General features: G+C 40.7%; 1 protein-coding gene across 1 annotated transcript in view; it reads right to left on the bottom strand.

Moving 5' to 3' along the window:
• slco5a1 (solute carrier organic anion transporter family member 5A1) overlaps window positions 1-15,697 on the bottom strand; it is a 36,964-nt gene extending 21,267 nt beyond the window's left edge. Inside the window, exons 1-2 of the mRNA XM_008396342.2 lie at window positions 15,590-15,697; window positions 13,755-15,164 (exon numbers count right to left, since the gene is read on the bottom strand). Coding sequence (XP_008394564.1) covers window positions 13,755-14,760 — 1,006 coding nt within the window. The 5' untranslated portion in view covers window positions 14,761-15,164; window positions 15,590-15,697. The remainder of the gene's footprint in view (window positions 1-13,754; window positions 15,165-15,589) is intronic.
• Between the last annotated feature and the right edge of the window lie 7,278 nt (window positions 15,698-22,975).

Genomic DNA, 22,975 nt, shown 5'->3' with positions numbered 1-22,975 from the left:
CTTGCTCAGCAGCATCCCTCTTATATCTAACCTTCAGGGACCAGCGCTGCTCTGTTGTCTCTGCCTCGCCTCCTCCGCACTCTGAAAGAGCTCTGCTTCGACGAGCAGCACTGACTCACTCAGAGCTTGTCTGAATGAATGACAGCAACAGCAGGATCGAAAAAAAATAAAAATAAAAGGACACACTGAAAGAATTGGCATAGCAGTCTTTGCAGAAGAAGAGCTACTGAAGCTTTGCTACTGATATTCTGACTGGGTTTTGTAGTTATCAATATGCCCATTGGATCCATGAATTTAAAGCTGCAATACAGCGAAAAAGTCACCCTCAGTCCCCGCAACCCCAAACATTTGGGTGACTTCTTCTCACTAATCACCATAGAATTGATAAAGAAAGCAGCTAGTACAAAGATTATGTGACCTTGTAAAATTTGTAGCGCTACTGTGAGATGAAACAACACAAAGGAGCACAAGATTGAGGGGAGGAAGTAAAATAATACACGGATCAGTCACAGATTGGATAAAAAGTGCCAGGAAAGCAAATATTTAAGTCTTGCCACAGATACTCAGTTGGATTTGGTTAAGTCACGTCTATTAGTATAACTCATTTCAGCAATAAGGCAGTTCAACGTGCTCTACATGATAAAACATAAGTTTACTGATGAGGTGACTTCTAAAGACAGATTGTTGGATGGGACTTTATTTCGTGGCATCGATGTAAAGTGGGCTTAGCATTAATGCTCATCATATTTGACAGATCTGTGCTGATTGAAAACTTAGCATTTTGCTTCCACCTCACAATTAATCACGTTTTATTGTGGATGAAATGTAAGAAAGTGTGAAAAAAGCTCAAAGATAAAATACTCTTGTAGGCACTGTATGGTAAATGTGCTTGGTTCATTATTTATTTTTAACATCTCTTCTGTTGTCAGCCTTCAATATGTGCAGCAGAGGCTTGATACTGGCCGTGAAATTTGTTTCCTGCCTTTGGTTGCAGACTCTGTTTTAATGAATTATGCTCCACCTCCTTATTACCCCACAAAGCCTAGTCAGCCTTTAAGCAAACCTTGGGAATGGAAGGTAGACAGCAATGCAGCGACCTCAGACTCATCTTCAGGGAATTACGGAGAAGCTGTTTAATTTCTAAAAGAAGACACAATAACGTCGTCTCCAAAGAATTACACAAGGGCCATGACACTATCATGTACAGTATGCAGCATTATGTATTGCCTATTCATTCTCCTTTGGGGATATTACTCCATTTTCACATCAGATCTGTGACAGAAACAAACCCTGAATAAGCTGTTCTGCTTTATGCAACAACATCAGCTGAATGAAACGTGGCAGCACAAACTTTAGGACTCTGATTTGCTGCACTGGAGAATTCAGCCCAATGCCAGAGGCTCTTTGCAGAGCATGGCTGCAGGTGACAGCTGTATGATAGATGATCCATGCGGCTACTTGTGTTGGAAAGAGAGCAAGAGTTCTCACTGTATCCCTGTGTTCTGGGCATAGCTACAGTCGTGTGACCTCCCTTCACCTCACCATGCATATGAGGCAAGATAAAAAAGAAAGACTATGAAAAGGGGGGGAATGACAGCATTGTCATGACAAATTGCTGACATGGCAGTGTCTTCTTACAAGTCCTAACCTTATTTTTTAACTCAGAGGGCATGCATGGGGACTGTGGCCTCTCACACGCCAACAGCAAAGGTACGGCAGCAAAAAAAACATTAATCTGGTTCAGAATACTCTTCGATACACAGCAGCAGACATGTCTTCAAACAAATTTGCTGCGCTGATGGTCCTCTTAACATGCAAATTCTTATGACCGGAAATATAAATTTACCTTTACACTCATTATCCAAGGGATAATGGGGAAAAGGGTCTATGCACATGGGAGAAAGTGAACTATATAGAAGTTATATTTTTTATTTTATTCTGAGACAGAATAAAATATAACAGTATATATATATACAGTATCAATATAAAGATCCAGCAGGTTACAGCGGCTCTGCAGATGAGTGAGAAAACAATGAGAAAAAAGAATAAACTGAGCTTCTATCAAGTCAAGCAATACAACTCAACACCAAGCTCATTAAATTAAACTGACTTGGATATTAAGTTACAAATAGAGCACCATTTCAACAGTTTGATCTTTCTAGATAGAGAATGAATAGATCAATTCTATGCAGTTGTTAATAGCACTGAAACTAAAATGTTTGAACCCATAGTCTTCTAGTGAAGACTATGGGAAAAAGGTAGTTTTCCTGGGTCATTATTAGGAGGTGATTAGCTGAAACCACTAATTATGCTTCAAACTGAATTATCAATAAGTCCCATCAAAACAGGGCTAAATGCTAAGTTCATCAAGTTCTTCATTTCTTAAGTTCTCTGAATGAAGATTGTAGCTGTATTTGCTAGTTTTAAAAACTACAGATAAAACTAAGTGCATTTCAGAACATTATAGTATATTGTTTTTTTAACAACATTAACGGCACACATTAGAAACATGTTCTGCTGGCGAAATGCAGAAGAGACAGCAGTATTGGACTCTGACTATATCTGAAAATGTTCAATATTAAGAAACGGTTGATATTATGCATCAGAATGTCATGAATCAGTTTCAGATGTTTAATGAATGCATTTTTCCTCTTGTGTGTTGGAGTATTTTAGACCTTAAATAGTAGAAATTTATTTAAAAAAGACATATGCAATGGCCACTTTATCAGGTACACCTGCTAAATTGCTTGTTAATACAAATGGTTAAGAAACGAGACTTAAGTGACTGAATTGTTGGAAAACAATTCACCATTGTGTAAACGCTACTGCCGATCTGACTGTTGTCGCTGAGCATGCCTACTCCTTTATGACCGCAGCATACCCATATCCTAATGGCTACTTCCAGCAGGAGAATGTGTCATGCCACAAAGCTTACATCATCTCCAACTGGTTACATCAAGTTCGCTTGATGTAACCAGTTTACTATGGAGCCAAACGGCCTCCACAGTGAACAGATCTCAACCCATCTGACCTCCTTTTGAACGTGGCGGAACAGGCCATGAAGATTTTGTAGCAAATGAGTGATGGTAGCACATCAATTATGATCAAGGGCTCTAAGGAATGCATTTGTTGCATTAAATCTGTGCAACAGAGGAACAATGCATTTCTGAAGGAAAAAGAGGCTACAAACACAGTACTAGAAATCCACTAAGACGCAGGATGTGATGAAGGTTTTAGTGGATAATGCAGAGGAAAACCCCGTCATCCTGTTAGAACAGATGGTACAGACCCAGACCATTGCTCGATCGGGCCTTGTTAGCACTGCTTGAACATCAAAGAGGCTTTCAGATCAAACATCCTGGCATCCCTAAGTGACTTTCTAGTCCTTTACCTTGAGGCTTTACAGTATAAAACCACTGAGACAAAGCATGGTCAATCATAAGAACTTGATCAGCACCTGAAAACTTGCCTTCCACCCCCCAACATTTCCTACAACCCACTCCTAAAGCTAAAATAATCACATCAGTGACTCTTTCTTCAAATGGTTTTGGATTAACATTTATTTACTGTGTGGAACCAAACGCTCTCACTGCATAACAGATCAAATCTTTGTCACAGCGCATAAAACCATCCAAACAGTACACTGCATTCATTTTTCATGCAGACTGAGACACTCTCCATGCAGGGGTTCCCCTCCACACACTTTGCTAAATCAAATATTTAGAAAAAAAAGAAGTGAACGAAGGGGTTTTCTCTATATTTAGCTTTCAATAGCCTGAGGTAGCAGTCAGCCAGTGAAGCAGCACCAACACCACAAGCAATGCACTTTTCCTTCTTCACTGGTTTCAGATCCAAGAGAATATGCTGTACATGGCAAATAGCTGTTAAAACCAGCGAATCAGCTGCTCCACAAAGAAAAAAGGTGTAGCCTGGAAGTGCACTCCTGAGGGACCCGTTCCACCTACACTTTTCCTTTAGTGTGCATTAGAAAGGTCATATATCAAAAACTTAATCAACATTTTTTTTTCAGATTCTATTGCTGTTGTAAGCCTTCTGGAGCTGCACTGACAGCAGAAGACGGCAAATCTGCTGCTGTCAGAAATCTGATCAGACAGAATTTATTTAAGGAGCCAAAGGCTGTGAGACCACGAACAAAGGAACATTCTCCAAAATCAACCAGAAACATGGAGATGAAGAGAAACCCAGTTTGTGTAAGGGTGCGTATCAGGACAGAGCTTAGCTGTTCCCTCTCCTGTTCTCCATGGATACATGTGACAGGGTCACTGAGTATCGCAGTGTCAGATGGGTAAACCCCCACAAGTAAACTCAGCTAATAAAAGACAAAATCGGGATATTGGACTGACTTTTAGAAAAGGAGTTTGCAACTTTTTCAGTGCTACGGTCCTGCAACTTTTGGATGCATCCTTGCTCCGTCACGCCTGAATCAAATGATCAGGCCTTTGCCAAACTTGCTGATGTGGCAGTGAATTCATTCAGCCTTTTGATTAGAGCTGCAGACCCCTGCTTTAGAACAAGATGCTTTGCTTTACTATTGTTAACTGATGAGCACCAACTTGTTTAAGAACCCACTAGCCTTGTTAAAGTAAAGCTGTACTCTTTTAAAAACAAACAATGCATGCAGAAGATAGTACGCTCAATTAACTAGGTAATATCAACTTGTCTTACCAATGTAGCCCAAAACAATGTTTTTTTTGGGCAAAATGCACATTTGCTTGAAAAGAAAGCCTCGCATTTTGTAAGTTTTAAAGTCTGTATTTTTGCTTCAGTCCATGTTTTTATACTTGACATCAGTCTTTTAGCAGCAGTAGTACTAAACATTACTCTTCTGCTCTGGATTAAAGCCAATTACATCACGTTGGATTTATCTGTAAATATTATTAGACTACATTTAGAAGTATCTCTCTTGTCACGGCAACCCATTGTCATTATTCTTTTCAGAAAATACATTTCCAGTCACATACACTATATTTCAACAAATTGTGGATTCTGGATGTGCAGACCAGCACATCCTATTAAATAATGAGATTATTATGATCCTTGATCAAAAACAAAATAACTGAGTGACCTCCTACCATTAAATAATATTTGTAGTTGCATAACCATATATATATATCTATATATATATAGATATATATATATTGTTTTTTTTACAGCGTACCACGTACAAAATGTTGAGCATCAGCTTAAGCATGGCCAGTATGAAATATTTCATAGCAGATGGCTCATTTTCTTACACTGTAAGAAAATGAGCATGACATTTTCTTACACTGTCATGTAGAAAATGAGCAAAGGGGCACAGGACCACCAGTGCCAAACAAAGCCATGGCAGAGCTGAAAAATCTGTTGCAAACAAATATCTGGCTGATGTACTTTGTGTTTTATGATGCACACAGTATTATTTTTTTAAATCTGTGCAGCTACTGAGTTTTTTGAAGTATATACAATTGAAACGGTTACACTTTTAATTACTACCCTCAACCTTGAAGGCCTGTAGTAAGCAAACGCATGAAAAGGTGAAAATTATTTGCAATGTTCGAGTAGTCTCTACAAACTGTACTTTTTTTTCCAGCTTTTCTTGTCCCTGAAAGAAAAACTAATTCTCCACATTTCTACGTGCTTCAATACTGGAGCGCCTTTCAACGGCAGCGCATTGAAGAAATGTTTTTCTTCCCTTGTGCCTCTTCTGCTTCAAATTGCTGCATGTCCCAACAGCTCTCAGAAGCCTTTCACTCACTGCCACATTTAGTAAATCCCTTTATTTAATTGGACTAATCCATCATCTTTAGTGGGTTTCCACGTAATCCAACTTTCTCTTCAACAAACACGATTTCTGTGCTAAACTAAATGCTTCTGCTTCAAATATCTGCTTCAGCCTTCTTTTTGCCGTGAAAAAGATTATATATAAGTAAAGCACAGACTAAGACTTGGACGCAGAAACTGAGCGTCACTTTCCACCAGTCACATTCTCATAGAGCTGTCAAGTCAAAAAGTCATTTCAGCTGAAGATTAGTGGGGATAAAGATAGGATAAGTTTTTAAAAAATAGCCTTTTTTTAAGAGAACCGACCTCTACATTGTGGAGGAAAAGTTTCTGATTATAACAGAAGTATGGTTGATGATAGCTTTGGGTAAAAAAAAATTTTCTCCTTTTTACTAAAAGGTGCCCACTAAACAAGTTCTGCACTGATATCCAGAGAGCCTGTTTCTATTCTTTGGGGTTTTCTGTGCATATTTAATGTTCCAGCATTGGAGAGGGTGGAGGAGAAGCGTTCCGCTGATGAGTGGCCATGAATAAGGCATTTGGACCGGGGATAGAGCCACATTATTGTCGGGGGGGTCTGCGAATCCATTCGAGCAGCTTGGATTTTAGTTTGCCACAAGCTTGCACCTGCAGCTTTTCAGACTCTCTCAATGCCAGACATGGCACAGCAATAGGGTTCTTGGTGCTGAAGTTGTGTCCTTTCAGCTTCAGCCAGGAACATATCATCCAGTTTTACTCCACCAAGACTGCCTGTGCTGCTTAAGAGGGAAAATGACCCAGAAACAGCGCTGATCTCACACCTGGTAAAGTTCAAATTAAATGGTTTTAAACAGGCATTAGGTTTTGTACTTGGGGTATTTATTACTCCAAGAGCATAGATAAGCTTTTGTTTTAAGGCACCAACACAGAAACTTATTTAGGAGATTGAGCAGTAGGGGGTCAGGGGGGAACATCTTGTTTTCACAAAACGACAAAACAATGTGTAGCATCATATATTTCAACTGATTTGCTTTTTGAGAACAGAAACTCATGCAGTTACCATTTCATTAGATTATATCTAAAAGTTGAACTTCACAACATGTTTTTATATTACAATATCGGCCAAATATCAAACATGAATAGGAGTGTTGAACAGCATCATACCCAAGAAGACACAAGCTGGGAATTGAGACTTTAAACCTTCCCAAAGACATTACATAACCTACTGTCACACTACATCCCATTACATGCAAAAACCTTGCTTTTGCCATCGCAATATCTTTAAATCAGCCGAACAGAAAAAGGTTGACGTGCACGGTGCTTTGCAGCTTGGGTACGTCATACACATGGATGCACAACTCTTTCTGTCAAATGAATGAAACTACAGTTGACATCTCACATCTCATCTGCCATGTCTATGCAGGCACAGATGTTCAAACAATGTGGCGCAGTTGCAGGAAAACCAAAAGTATATCAGGAAACATTGAGCACAAGTCAAGAACAACGCACACACTTTAAAACCTAAACAAACCCAAAGAGCAGGTGCACCTCTGCATCTCCGGAACAAGAAACCCAGCTGTTCCTCCTTTTTCCTCCCCCTCTCATTCACACCCACTAGTTTACAGCAACTCTATCCATGTATAAATACTAAGAATAAAAGTGCAGTATGCATAATTATTTATAAGAGTCAATTAATGCACCATTCATTTTCTTAATTGTGAACACTTCACAAAAATCTAAGTTAAAATCTGACTAAATATCAAAGATTGCATAATTCAGAATAAGCTTGAAACTTGGTGAGCAGCAGAGAGCCAACACTCATCCCCATCTCTGCACATTTAAGGTTACATTTCCATTTTGACTCACAATGCATAATTTCCTTCTAACTTCAATGCATGTGAATGTGTGCATGCAAGGGCAAAACAATGCTTCTCCCCCCCCTGGGTTAGGTCAGCAATGTTTACAGCCATCCATCTCAGTCAAAGAGAGGCCCGTCATGTTCCGGAAGTTCATTGCAGAGTGCAATGTCCTGGAAGCAAGGCAGAAAAACTCAGGGACAGAGGAGGTTAACATCTATATGGTACGATGATTACAAATTACACCGAATGCGTCACCAAAATCTTAAGATTTACATAAAATTCGTGAACGTCTCTCTTTCCGGCAGTTTTCCTCTAGTCACAGGTCATCAGAGCAGCGCAGAGGTCAAGGAGAACAATAGCCAGACTGCTCCTCAGCAGGCTTAATGCCGAAACAGAGGACGATTCCTCCCACTCTGCCTCCCGTCTCTTACAGAAAATAACTCCCCTACCACCAGCCTAGAGGTTTGATCAGCATGGAAAATAGACTCAAAAAGGGCTGAGAAGATGCACAAGTAGACATGACGGGAGTGTAAAAGGAAAGGCAAGCTCTCCAAGTTGATTCTCTTCGGCATGTTGGACAGTAAGAGTCAACACAGATAGGTATGTTGAGCACCAAAGCAGCTTAGTCAGCACATGATAGCAGCAGCAGTCCTGATATTCATCAGAGAACACACTGATCCCATAGTAAAAGACAAACAAGAAGTAATTAAAGACAGAAATTTATTTCTTGACTGGACACAACAGGCGAGGGAGGCTGAGTTATGCTACAGAGGCTAATGAGCGTAAATGGAGGTTAAAGGACTTGAAATCTCTACAGCTGGAAAAACGAAAGTATTTGTCATTTTGTTATTGATTGAATCTAATCATTAAAACTTGTGTTTATTCCTCTTGGAAGATATGTGAAGTAAGCAAACATCTAGGAAAGTACTAAGTAAGAAAACCTTTTATCAGAGAGCAGAAATAATTGGAAATCTGCAATATTTCTTCGAATATCTATTTTAAATATTTGCATCACTAATATAAGGAAGAATAATGTCTATGTCATGAACAACAAAGCCTCTTTCATCAAGTAGCATAACAATCCCAAAATCATGCAAGGGTAAAAAAAAAAAAAAAGACGAAAATAATACAACCGTGAAAAACAACGAAAAAAAAAAGAACTTTTTTTTTTAATCAAACCAAATTTTTTTGATAAATTAGTTTAATTGCAGAGCTGTTCAATTCAGTTATTTTCTATATCAACAGAAAGCTTTTTTTAGAGTGATTGGAATAAATACCGATTATCTGACCTTTATTCAGCCAAGTAAGTTTTTGCAATTAAAATTAAACTTCAAACACATTTTAGCTGCCAAACCAAAGATTCGATAAGACGAGAAGGACAGTCTGCTTCCTTCCCGTTTACCTGGAAACAAACTCTTTCCTGTCATCATAAAAAAGCCTTTCAAATATTTTCCCGAAGGACCTTCCTATGCTGTCAAAACAACTCAGTTACAGTTATTTAATACTGATGTAAAAACTAATTTACAGTTATGGCTGAGACACTGCTTTTATAGAACCAAACACACCCCCACACCCAACTGCTCCTTCTCTCCTCGAATAACTCCCTCCTCCTCCTCCTCTTCCTCCTGCAGGGACACGTTTTAAAAGCACATGCTGTCACTGGTGGTGCAGGATCAGCCTCACAGAGGTCAGCGGTTCACGCAAGGAGTCATAGTAATCGTACAGTAGTGGCCAAAGCTGTTTTGAGCAGCACGCGGCTAGAAAAGGTCGCCTGCTGCTGAGTAACCCTGACTGTGCTCTGGGAAAGGGGAGTGGTGATATTCAAGCCGCATGTGAGGAGAAGCCAGTTGGACAGTGATGAAGCGGGGCTGGCTCGTCGTCTATAGGCATGCCAGCGTTTTGATGGGGCCATACCTTTAAATCCGAGACTGAAACACGATCTTTCATCTGGACGGGACAGACAGGGGGGCAGTAGAGACGAGTCCTCCAGGGACATGTCTGTGTGTGTGCACATTCTGCATTTGCTTTGGCTGCAGCAAAACAGGACAGCACACACAGTTTAATGAGATTGACTCGCGCCAGGGCAACGACAAACACAGGGGTTTAACTACAAACTAGCACTCAAGTGGTGTTTGTTCCTTAAATCTGCAGGAGAAGAACACGCCGCACACTTTCGGGGGAATTTACTGAGAGCAAATGTTCTTTCTAAATTTGTCCACGTAAAACACACTCCCTGTGTCCATGCGAGCATGTCTGGCTGCACACAGAACTGCTTTTCAGAACCTCTCGGTGGACGTTAAATCTGTCCTCATAAAACCGGTGCCCACATTCTTTTTTTTAAATTTTTTTATTAAATCTCTTTCCTTGCAACTTCAACAAGCCTGCCGTGTTAAATACTGGCTCTATCCTTGGCCCTTCAGGAGTGCCTAATAGACATTAATAATGCAGAAAAAAACAATCACACACACACTTGCATTTTAGCTTTCTGCACTGCATGCTTGTCAAAGCAGAGGCAAGAGGGATCCATTAAATTCGCCCTGCAGAAAGAAGGACATGCGGCGCTGCCTGCAAAGGAATTGCGAGGCTTAGACGGGCGAAAGGTAACAAAAAAAGAAACATAGTGCATCAAATGATGCAAGACTGAAATTTACGCAGTTTCTTTTGCAACTTCTTCTGCATTTTCGTGTACAAACACGAGGCGAGAATCACGTGGACCCGATCGCCAACGTCATTACATACTGAGAACAGTTTGTCAGCGTCATTTGGTTGTAAATCTCAACCTCCTATTATTTCCTCAGGTCACTGGCTCTGTCTGGAGGCTGGAATAAATCAGCGATTGGAAAACAAGAAGCATGTTTATTGATCGGTAAGATCTCGAAGACGTGCGCCCGGCGCAGGAAGACAGGACGAAGAAGCTGACACAGCAGTACACGAACAAAAGCGATTAAAGTAAAGTTTGTCCTCCTTTTATGCCACTGTTTATCAGCAAGACCCGATGCAAACTTTAGGTAAAATACAGCGGCTATGGCACAGTGCCTTACAGAAGTATTCATACCCCTTGAACTTTTTCCACATATTGACACGTTATACTCAAACTTAAGTGTGTTATTTGGTTTTTATGTGACTGACCAATGCAAATTAAAGCACAATTGTCAAGAAAGAAAAGTTTTGAATAATGTTTTATAACGCAAACCGGCCTCCACAGCTGAAGTTGACTTGGTTGAACTGGATTTTATTTATATGTATCAGAATAAAAAGGGTCTGAACACGCAGGCCACACTTCTCAGATCTGTATTTGCTTAAACCTCATTCCACTTCACGATAATGCTCTACTTCTGTTCCAACACATTGGGTTTTGTGGTATTAATGCAACAAAATGTGATGAAGTTAAATCGTATTGAATATGTTTGTTGCTACAGCAGAGTGGGTCAGGGGGCTTTGTGTCTCTCCAATGACACAAGAAGTACCCCCCTCACTGTAAACCGCATTGTCCCAGAAAAGCAAGCAGCTCCTCCCCTTCGGGCTGCTGCAAACTGAGATGGGCTTTACATTCATAAGATGTGAGGAGAAATCTCCTATAGCGATGGGTAACCTATATCGGGATATGATGAAATTTGGAGACATATGGAAATTGGTAAGTGTAAGCACAGATTCAGCATCATTCAAGCATAAACTGACTCAAAATGCAACTCAAAAAAAGGGATAAAAATAGCCAAAGAGAGCAAATAACACAACTGACATCTAGTTACCATGGTTATACGAGTGTCTGCAACACAAACCAAGGACGTTTTCCTTCACCTATCTGCTCCCTCTCTGCCATGTGAGAACAAATCTTTGTTTTCCCCAAACACTGCTTTACTGGAAGGAAGTGGATGATCCCTCTACGAGTTCTCTGACATAGCCACCAAGGTCATGTCAGTGAGTGCAGCTTCGCAGAGAAATCTGAGCTACAGTATATCTGTAAGCATTGATGCATTATCTCTGGACCACCTCACTAAGGTGAGAGCAGGAAAAGAAAGTGCCGGAGGATCTTTTCTCCCTGGTTTTCAGTGTCTGGTTCAATAGCTGCTGCTGCTGCTGCTGCACTGGCTCCCCTTGACGCATGGATCAGATCAATACTGGGTCTCAAAGGCAGGCAGCGAATAAGCTCCATGAGGCCTGCGATGCCTCGGTGAGGGCCAAGTCCCAACACTGTGGTCAATGTTGCGCAACTGTTTTAACAGCTTTTTGTCTTTTGCAAAGTTCAACTAAAAGCCTAAAAAAAACAAAAACTGAAAGATGGCAGAATAAAATGTCTGTATTTGCATTAAGTCTAACATTTGTTACCTTTGTCAACATGTGGATGCTTCTTTCCACATGTGGAAAGAATGTTAAACAAATGTTTTACAACTGATCTAATAATGCCATGCTTTGCATAATCATTCAACAAAACATGAAACGTTTTGCTTTTTGTCAGGTAACAATTACAATTTTCAAGGCTGGGTTAATACTACCATCCTTCCCGTTTAGGGTTTTTCCCACAATCGTACATTTTCAAATTTTGACGAAGATTATAAAAAGATTTAAATCCAGTCATTGACTAACACATGAGTATGCTTTGAACTTGTTTGAAGGTGAACATCTGTTCCAGTCTAAAGTTTTCTTCCAGGATTATCCATCTTCCCACAGACTATGATGAGGTTCCATTTTTCAGTTTCAGGAAAGCATCCCTGCAAAATGATTGGCCAGCCATGTTTCAATGTGTTTGGTGTTCTCAAAGTAATGCGCAGTGTTAGGCTTTCTACACAAGAACAAAACAAAATGAAAACCATCTACCATTGTCACCCCTTTGTGTTGATGCATCACATAAAATCTTAGCATATGAGTTCTCGCTGTAACATGACAAAATGTGGACATTTAGGGGAAATGCAACACTTCTTTTGGCCACAATACACCTGGAATCACGTTAAAATGACAATGACATTGATCTCTTTTTTTGTGGCTTTTTGTGAGATCCTGTATACATTGTATGAGTTCTCCGTGTCCCAACAATGCAACAGCAAAAACCCAGACAGATGCAAGTTGAGATTACTTCTGCAGTCAGAATCTTCTCCACGAACTATGAGAGGAATGTGACAAGCAGCGCAGCAATCTTAATTTAATAAGGTCACTAAAGTTCCAGCATACCAAATAAATATATGGATAGTATGTAATGAAATGCCTGAATGGCTTAGGGATGAGTATACGATCACGGACAAAGAGAAAACAACCTGCTACCATGGAACACACAGCAGTATCCTGTCAGTTCTTGTTAGACAGGAGAGCAACTTTCCTTCCAGTCGACAGCCTCACCTAAGACCACATCTGTATTATGCACAAACACTCACAAGAAGACGTGATTTGGTCCGCTGAGCATAAGCGACTTACTTTTGAATTTTGTTCATGTCTATCATACGTTTACCTCTGGCCTGCAGTATTTTTTGTCCACCTCAGGGCAGTGCAGAGGTCGCATGCCACTCAGATTAAATAAGGAGGACAAAAAGCTTTGCATTGGCATGCAAATTTATATCGCCTTGGCCAACATGATGGTTATAAGCTGGCTACTAAATCTAATCAAAAATATAACAATCAAATCCATTTTGACGGCAATGAAATCCGTTTGGTTGATTATCAAGAACTCGGCATGCTTCCAGTCACATACCGGGCACTGGTTGTGCCGTCGACTCGGGACTGGTGAGATTACTCAAGGAACGTTTGCTTATTCAAATACATTACGGGGTTGCTAAACCACTTTTTTTCTTGTCAAAATTCCAAAAATTTCCACACTCATTTATTTTTTCAGTATGATTGTACTTCATAAATAATTTTACCTTCAGTCATGATTTAAAGATGGCTGACCAAACAGACGGACATTACACGTAGAAGATAAGACAGGGTTTAAAGGTAAGTCTATTCTTTCCACACTATTTGTTTTCCATTAGTATACATCCCTGAAAAACCCCTAAGCTCCATACTTTTCCAGATGGAGAAGGATCCTTGAAATGGACCACCCAACTCTGCTACTACATCTTAAATACAAAGTAAATTGGATAGGCTAGAGCTATTCTGTCTGGTTGCAATGATTTCACATGTGCCATCATATCCACCTTCTCTTACCCAGGTACAAAGAAGCGTTTTCTTTCTTCACGTTGTCATCCAGGTAGGTGGGCCCCAGGGTGTAGATTGGCGTCGACCCCATGCCGATGAGTATCTGGGCGCAGATGAACAGCGCCACATACAGGTTGTGCTCATTGCCCTCCTGATCTCGGGGGCAGGACGCCACTTCCAGCTCCCGCCTGCTGCCGTTCTCGCTTTGGCAGAGGCCTTCGTGGCCTGCCGACGAGTTCATCTCCTGGATCTGGTACGGTGGGGAGATGAAATGCGGCAGGGAGAACAACGCCGCACCCACGGCTATCACGACACCGCCCACGGCCAGCCAGCGCGGCCTCTGACCCCTGCCGCCAAAGTAAGAGATGAAGACAACCACCAGCAGGCTGCCGATGTCGAAGCAGCTGACCAACAGGCCGGACTCGGAGCTGCGTAGGCTGTAGCGCTTCTCAATGGTGGTGATGACACTGCTCAGGTAGCCCGAAACCATCAGGGACTGAATGAAGGTCAGGTAGCACATGCAGAACAAGAAGCAGCGCGAGTCGGTCAGGATAACCCGCACACACTTTCTGGCCGGGATCTGAATAAACCGGCTCAGAGAGAAACCAAGTTTTCTGCCTCTGAAGCCTGCGGGCCTGTGACCCTCCACCGGCATGGAGCTGCTCAGACCCACCATGCTGGACATTGAGGGGGAGAAGTCCGTCCACGAGGAGGGGGACTCCGCCTGGCTGGATTCTGGGGTCTTGAGCTGGAGCGCCTGACTGTCCTCCACGGCCACGCAGGAGCAGGTTGTACCGACCTGCTGAGGGTGCGCAGAGAGGCCAACACCATGCTCGCATGGTCCGTTCAGGATGGGTAAACTTTTGGACTTGAAGCAGTTTTCGGCAGATACGTACTGGTCCTGGAGCTCACGGATCTCCATGGATTCGGACAGATCGCTCCCTGACTCGTCGTGGTCTGATGAAGTCATGGCGCAGCTGGAGCTCAATCCTTGTGTCCGTGGTAACGGGTCCATCAGTAGCCAGTGCACACAGCGATATTGTAGATGTGGTGCAGGTTGCTGAGGTGGACAGAAGACTGTCTGGCCAGTAGGACTGAGACAGACTTAATCCCTCTGTTTAGATTCATGGTTGATCCCACATTTCTGATCCCAACAGAGAAGCCTTTCTAGAAGCAAAACTTTGGGACCTGAACATACTTGGACATCTTTCTTGATAGATGACAATAGAGCAACACCTTTTTTCTATCTTTTTTTACAAGTTGAGATTTACTAGAGAGCGTTTTGTCAGCATTTGATTCAAACTGAATATGTTACCAGTATGAAAACGATGATGTCACATGTTGATATTGACTTTATGGCTCTTTGTTAGACAGCAGCCTGGCTTAAATATTTCCTTTGTCACATAGTTGTGCAGCATTCTGGGGAATAAAATAAAAACAGAGTCAATACGAAGATTTCTGACGATGGCATGTTTAAAAATCTGTAAAAATCAAACACTAATGTATCTTGTTTCTGTTTTTACTGGGTGTCGAAACGGGATTAATATCGCTATCCGGTTTTATAAAAATATATCCTTAAAAATGTAAACGAATAAAATTCTAAATAAAAAAAAACTTCTCTGCCAACGTGTTACATTAATATATTTTAATTATCTAATGTAATAACAAAATGTAAAAAAATAAACGGAGAGAACAAAAGACCACGCTCTCCGCGAACGTCTCAAGACACCACTTTGAGAATAAAATCAACACAAATTCAACCCGAGCCATATTAACGACACATTTGCAACCTTAAAACCCGTATCGAAATAAGTGACGATTTGACTGAAGGTTGTTATACTCACAGCGGACTGAGAGGAGAGAGGTAGCCTGTTGTTCTCCGCTCAGCAGCCACACACTGAATGAAAGCTGCTTGTTGCGGATAGCGGCTGCTGCTGCCGGGGAGGAGGAGGCGATGGCTTCGAGGACTGTCGGAAATTCGAAAGATTTGTCTTTCAAGCGTAATTTAGTGCCGGAAAGCACTCTAAACTTTGTCTTGCGTGACAAAAAAAATAGCTGACAACAGAAAGTAATTTATTGACTGTGTAATTTTTTACGATTATAAAATCAAAAAGTTGTTTTCAGGACATTCCGTCTCACCTTTAAAATGTATGCGTCTTTAAAAATATATGAATGAAGAACACGCTGTAATTTTGAACGATTAAGGAATATGACAGCACAGTAGTCTCCTCGGTCGCTTTACTTAAAGAATTTGGCAAAAGCTGCCCCCCCCAAAAAAAAAAAATTTCATATTTACAACTTCGAGACAAAACCCAAATATGGATTTGTTCGTTACCAGTAAGCCGGCTTATCAGTCGGATCAAATGAATGGCCAGCGTTTCTGACGCTGAGGAGGGGTAACCCTAAACCAGGGGTGCCCAAACGTTTTGAGAGCAAGATCTACTTTTTCTCTCACCAGCCGCCTGAGATCTACCTCATGACACAAAGACACAAAAATTGCAAATTAAACTCTATTGACTTATTTTATATGCGAATATACATCAGTTATAGCAGAAATAATAAAGTGACAGAAAACCTAATCCAGTTTCTTCCTCATTCTGACACTGGGAGCAGCTTACTGGTTTCTCAGTCAGAAGCTGGTTGCCAACCTGACGCCAGCAGGTGTCAGTCAGTCATGGTGGATCTGAAATTTGGTTTGATGACCTCACTATGAGAAACTACTGACTGATAGGAGGAACCAAAGAGCCCAGTAAAGGTAAAGGCAAATCTTCTTTAGTCGGGATATAATTAATTTCATTTCACATAATTATCGCGGTAGCATTTGTTAAAACTTAATTAGACATATTTGTCCTATTTGATGTTTGTTGTGACGTATAGTCACGAACGAACGAGGTCATTAGTCCAAGTTTTGTCGTTTATTGGACGTTCAGAAACTACAGCAGGTGTAATGAGCCACAGCAAAGGTAAAGAAAGGTAAAACAATCCGAAAAGACCATCAATTCAAAACCACTCCTACCTTTTTTACTCTCTCTGTGTGTCGTAAGCCGTGGCAACCGACACAGCAAGCCGAGCAAAGATTTCATTAAAAACACACCATTCAGTCCATTACGATATCAGGTTTCCAGGCTTGATATTTATTTCTCGATTATTAATAAGCCTCAACACCTTGTTGAAACACTAATTACTGAGATTATTCATTTTAACATGTTTCGTTGACTTTTTATAATTATTATTCTGTAATGAAGCAGCTACAAACGTTTAGGATCTTAGTGAATATTTTTTGATAAGCCTATCAGAAGAGGAAGTGCTGCTCTCAGCGTCCTGGCGGCGGTCAGTTTGTCACCTGCCGAGATCGACTCAAAACCTTTCCGCGATCGACCGACGTATTGGGCAGGACGTAGCCCTGCCCTAAACCAACCAAACACAGGAATTCAATCAGGTTTTTAATTGATAATAAAAAATATTCAGTGGAGAGCCTTGCATTCAATTAAATTCACTAACTGCCAGTGCCTATATTCGATATTGGAATATAGGCACTATATTCCAATATGCCACTACTCTGGGTGGCATATATTGCTTTGGGAGAGTAAGTTGCAACAACAAAATTTTACTGCAATATCACGTTGAGATCCAGTTCTACTGTAAAGACCCACAGTCTGAAACATTACAGGAAACCTTATAGAGTTTGCGTTCACAACTATGCACATAATTTTACACAATCATGTGCAGATGACCTTTTGATTACTGTTCTATGTGAACGAGAGCAAACCACAAACTGAGCTTTCTGTGGTTTTCTTTCTTTAATGGCTGTCTTCTTGCCACTAGTCCATCAAGGCTATAGATTTGCAAATTGTCTTATTAATAGTTGTCCAAGATCACTTGTTTAAACTTAGTTTTCTTTTGCTGAGCGTTATTATGTCTATTGATCCATCTGTGACACTTGTGAAAATGTTGTTTATCTTCTATTACTAAATTATTTTCTCTCTCCCTTATTCATTTTGTTGATTTTTTAAATGTTTGAGCCTTGGGTGTGCCATCTGCTGCTGTCCTTTCTTAAATGAAACTTCATAATTCAGTTAATTAATATACTACGTCCCAGTTAACAATGCCATTTAATCTTCAAAGCAACTTTGGTATGGTAACAGAGAGCAGACACCTATCGCTTTTGTATTTATGATTTTTTTTTTTTTTTTTTTTTACGTGCAAACCCCGCTTATTTCGGTGCGCCGCCAAGTACGCCGGTGTGTAAATGGTGGCGAGCCCTCAATACGTAAAGGCGTCTTGATCCTGTTGTTTACGCCACAAAAGTCAAGTCGGGACGTCTGTCTTCGTGAGCGACTTTTCCTGTTCTTCCCATTTGATTATATCTGAAGCCGAGTGAAGTAATACACGCGCTCGAGAGATTAATAAAAAAAAAACACACACACACAAAAAACGGAGTCCTTAATAAATGCATCTCCACAGTTTATTAATCTAAATTAAGCTAAGGTTACTCTAAAACTCGGCCTGCATGGACGAGCATGCTTGTCGGCACATATGGTGGGCCTCTTTCGACATGTGGACAGCTGGGACCCTTGCTGACATAGCAGTGGCCGGTCAGTGGTCCCAGGCAGCCTCACGCGGACAATAGCGATCTGTGTCCGGCTGCGTCTGACGTCACAAGCAGAGACCGATACACACTCAGTGGCTAAAAACTGTATCAGAACAGATTGTATTCCTGCTGACGCAGCTAAAAATATATTTTTGGAGATATTAATCTTTTGCACACTTCTCGATGTTTGTAACTCGTGAACACGTGTTTTGTGTCACCGCAGATGAGAATTGAATGATTCTGAGATCTTGAGGATATTAGCTGCTTTATCTCTGATCATTTCTCTCCCCCCCGATCTGTCGGTCAATGAAATGGATAAATGGCTTCCTCGGTGGACATTAAATTATTAATTTCCTGAATCACTGACGGTGTTATCGGTCACTTCTTCTCATTCTGCTCCTCTTTGTTCCTGTAGCTATAAGCTATGAGCTACAAGCTGCAATTCCAGGATTTCGGGGAATGTTTCTACCAGCTGTCTATGCTGAATTTTTCAGCAATCTCCTTTGCTAAGTAGTTCAAGATGGGATAGTTCGAGATAAATATTGTGCTTTTAGGTGGAAAAAGTTTATGTTTTGGTCTTATCTCACGAGAGCACAATGAAACGTGTGCTTCATAAAACACTTTTCAAATAAAAGGAAGTTAACAGAAATATGTTAAAGCGACTAAGATTTCACATCAACTTCACAATTACTGTGCTTGTTACTTTGTCTTGTTCTCACATAAAATCACAATGAAATAATATATTGTTTTAATAAAATGTAACATTTGAGGGCGTTCCCACACAAACACCTAATTTAAAAAAAAAAAAAAATCTTTTTACAAGCCATTTTGGTGCCTTGGTGTCAGAACAGATGACCTTTATAAAGCCGATTGAGAAAAGGATGATTCAATTATTCTGCTTTTAGAATTGTTAATGTGACATTTGGGTAATTTGGAACATTTCTAATTATGTTTTACTGCTTTAATGTCATTAGACCTTGTAGTTCTGTAGTTTTTGAGGGTCCTTAAGCCTCATCGTGCAGCAGGTTTTATTTTTGAGAACTAAATGCCACTGATTCAAAGAGAAAAACCTGGAGACATTTAGCTGACTTGTGGACCTTTCTGAAAAGCTCTGGGAGCACATGGACAGCTCACAGATGGCATGTGGAGATTTTTCTTTTTAAAGGTTAATGTGTCCATGTCTTCTCGGAAATTATTCTGGCGTGGGGGGAAAAATGCCAACAACCGAAAAACTTCTAACAGTTCTTGCAAAACATTCGATTAAGTCAACGTGTTAAACTGAGTAATTTCCTTGTTATTTCGGGATTATTTCTACTGACGTAAAAATAAAAATAAAAATAAATAAAACTTTTGGAGAGGCAGTAAAACAGTTTGTACCATTCACCATAGCCAGAAGCAAACATATCCATATTGCTTGTCTGGTTTGATGCAGAAATTGATTGTTTTCTGTTGAACTGGGTGCAGTGAGAGTTTTATGATCCAGGCTTTTCATTAAAGCACAACCTGGTGCGAGAAACAGACCCGTAACATGAGGTGCTGCCGTGGGGATGGATGAGATGAATGGAAGAAGCAATGAAGCTTTAAAACCCCAACCATCCTTTTCTGATGACACAAGTACAACACTGACCTCTAGCGTTTAAGATCGTGCAACAACAATCTGCTAAATGAATAGCTGTTATCTGACGTGACCAGTGGATGGCGCTCCGTGCCAACAATGACAAGGACTGATAACAGGCATTATGACACTGTACATCAACACTTGACGGATTAATTACTCACAGACTGAAGTTTTTAAACCTTTTATTCTGTTTATTGTGATACTTTTACATTTACAGCAACTGAAAAATACAATATTTAAAATTCGAATATTACATCAGAGCAATAAAAACGCAAAATGTAGGTTTGATTAAAAGTATATTTTATAATAATTATTGTTGCAACATCTTAAGACGTTTTGTCAGTACGTTAAAGTTTGAGTAAAACCAGCTCTCTTAATGGACAATGACCGTAGACCAGCGAATTAGTGACAACATGGCAGCTGCGTGAAGTTTATGAACTCTAATAATGCATCCTATAAAATGGTGGATGTGAAGAAGCTAGAAAAATGAGAAACCTTAGCACAGGAACATACCATCTACAGTGCCTCAACCACTCTTGATGCTAAATACATAAATTGACTTTGTTTCTGGCATAAATTGACTTTGTTTCTGGCAGAGAGAGAGAGAGAGAGAGAGAGAGAGAGAGAGAGAGAGAGAGAGAGAGTTAAATCTGACCTGCAGACTGACACAGCTTCAGCTAGAAGCACAGATGTTGACCCGCTGGAGGAAACGGCACCAAAGGTGTGAGATTGTGGATTGTTAATATCTGTTATCCTTGTTGTATTGAGCTGATAGAAACATTTTCACGTTGAGTTGATTTAAAAAGATAAAGTCGACTTAAACACATGATATATCTGACTAGCCGTTACTCAACCAGCACTCTGACGATCTATTTAATTTCCGAAAATCCCTCAACGATATGACAACTGAGGGAACTTTTGCTGATGATGTTTTGGAGAGGCTATGTCAAAGCGCTGAGCTTAGCCTCATGGAAAACCTGTGAGCAGAAACAGTGCGTCTGAGTGAGGTAGCCTACAAACCAGGTTCAGTCACATTCATTCTGTTTGGAGAAATGGACCAAATGTTTGACCAAACTATTGTGGAAGAATATATGAAAACATTTGAGACACAATTGTCATTCTCATGATGGGCTGGCACCCAACACATCTGACAGCCTTGAAATGTCTCTCTCCTCTGTCCCACACCTTTCCTGTTATCCATCGTAGCACGATCCACATTACAGGAATCATTAATGAAGCTCTGTGTCTGCGCTCGCCATGTCTGACGTTTGTGGAGAGCTGAAGGAAATAAAACAGAAACTCACACAGACATGTATGTCGGTGAAAGTCCCATCCCCCATCATCCACAGCTCAGCCTGATTCCTGTAGACTCTGTAGCCTTGACCGTTATATCCATCCCTTATAGAATACGGGAACATGTAAACATGACAGATATTGAGGCGTTTGCATCTGTAACTGGAAGTCCAGAGCGATGACGATGACGCTTCTTCCTAGACATCCGTCCACTCCTCTGGGCCCTTTATTTTAAGAAGCCATCACTTGCTGAGGTGCTTTATTGAAAATGTGCAGAAATAAGGAATAAGGAAATTATTGCGTGGCTTCATCAGCTAATGGCTCTAGAACGGCACTTAGAGATATAGGACTCTATGCTTGAGCTACAACCCTCGGTGGAACCGTTTTCTCACTGTCTGTTTACAGGAGAGGAATCCTTTTAAAATTAGCCGTCCTCTTTGTGTCTCCCTCCTAAGTGAACATTCTGGCGCTGCCTCCCTGGTCTGTAGCCGGTGCTACACCCATTCAGAGGGGCTTGCAGCTGGAAACTTCGCCGCTGACGCATATGAATGAAACAAGTGGATCAGGACAGTAAGGTGGTGTAGTAATTGTGAGGAAAACGGGGCGAGGGACCCAAAATAAAGACCCCTGGTAAAGTGTAAGTCTGTAGAAGACCCCTTGGTGTGCAGAGCAATCTTAGCAGATTGGTCCTCATGCTTATGCTAAGAACATCACCCCCCCCCTTCTTCTTCCTTCCTTCTTTCTCCTCTGGGCCCTCGGGTCACCCGGTGAGCATGCTCATGCACATGTCTCTCCATGACAAAGGCAGACTGAATGTCCCTTTCCTAATAAATCATGGGGACATTAACAAATATGTGCCTTGTGAAGAAAAGAGCCCAACAGCTCCCTTCCCCGTGGGGATCTCATCTCTGATAGCATACAGCTTTGATTAGGAGGGACAATAACATGGTAATGGCTGAATGTCCTCCCCTGTGGTCTGGATATGTCAGGATAAATTCATCAGATTTTACTTATCTGAAAAAAATTTAAATATAAATGGTTTGAAGTTAGGAAAGACCAGAGCCCAAAATGTTAACTTCATCTGGAAGTTTTCAGTTTTAACCGATGGCTCAAGTTTTCTGAAGGGAAGATCAAAAGTTTTGAGCTGTTAATATATTACGCTCTTGGTGTTCTCATTGAGTATGAATCTAGATTGGTTGCTCTCAAATACTGAATTTCAAAGCGAATCAGAGAGGGGTCAATACCAAGGGGTCTTAAAGAAACTATTTTAAAAACATCCCAGCAGTTTTATCCCTTACTGCTAGGTGGATTTGTTAGCAAAGCTGCATTGTAAGCTGCTTTTTTTTGGTAGCTAGTTTTATGTTGCAAGGCCTGAACAATGGAGCAAGTGGACAACTGTTCCCCCAATTTCTAAAAGTGAGGGAGAAAGATCACATTTTTGTACCTCCATTTTTTTTTTTTAAACAAATTCATCTGTTCGCTCAGAGCATATTCAAAGATTTCAGTTATTTATCAACACACTTTTTAAAATAGCAAGTAAAAATATGTTTGTTTTTTTACTGTTTGGAGTGATTGCTTGGTGTAGAGCACAATTTGGTGCTCATGCACAGCAAGCAATGTTTTCTAAGCTATGGGTTTGAATCTCAGCTAAAATATTGTTTTGACAATAACAGCCTCTGTACTTTTTAGCTACTACTTTTTAGTAACTACTCTAAGCCTTTAATGTTT

Source organism: Poecilia reticulata, linkage group LG20, assembly GCF_000633615.1.
Source record: "Poecilia reticulata strain Guanapo linkage group LG20, Guppy_female_1.0+MT, whole genome shotgun sequence".
Taxonomy (NCBI): Eukaryota; Metazoa; Chordata; class Actinopteri; order Cyprinodontiformes; family Poeciliidae; genus Poecilia; species Poecilia reticulata.
The sequence above is the reverse complement of the archived record's forward strand: the minus strand, read 5'-3'. Positions and strand labels throughout refer to the sequence as shown.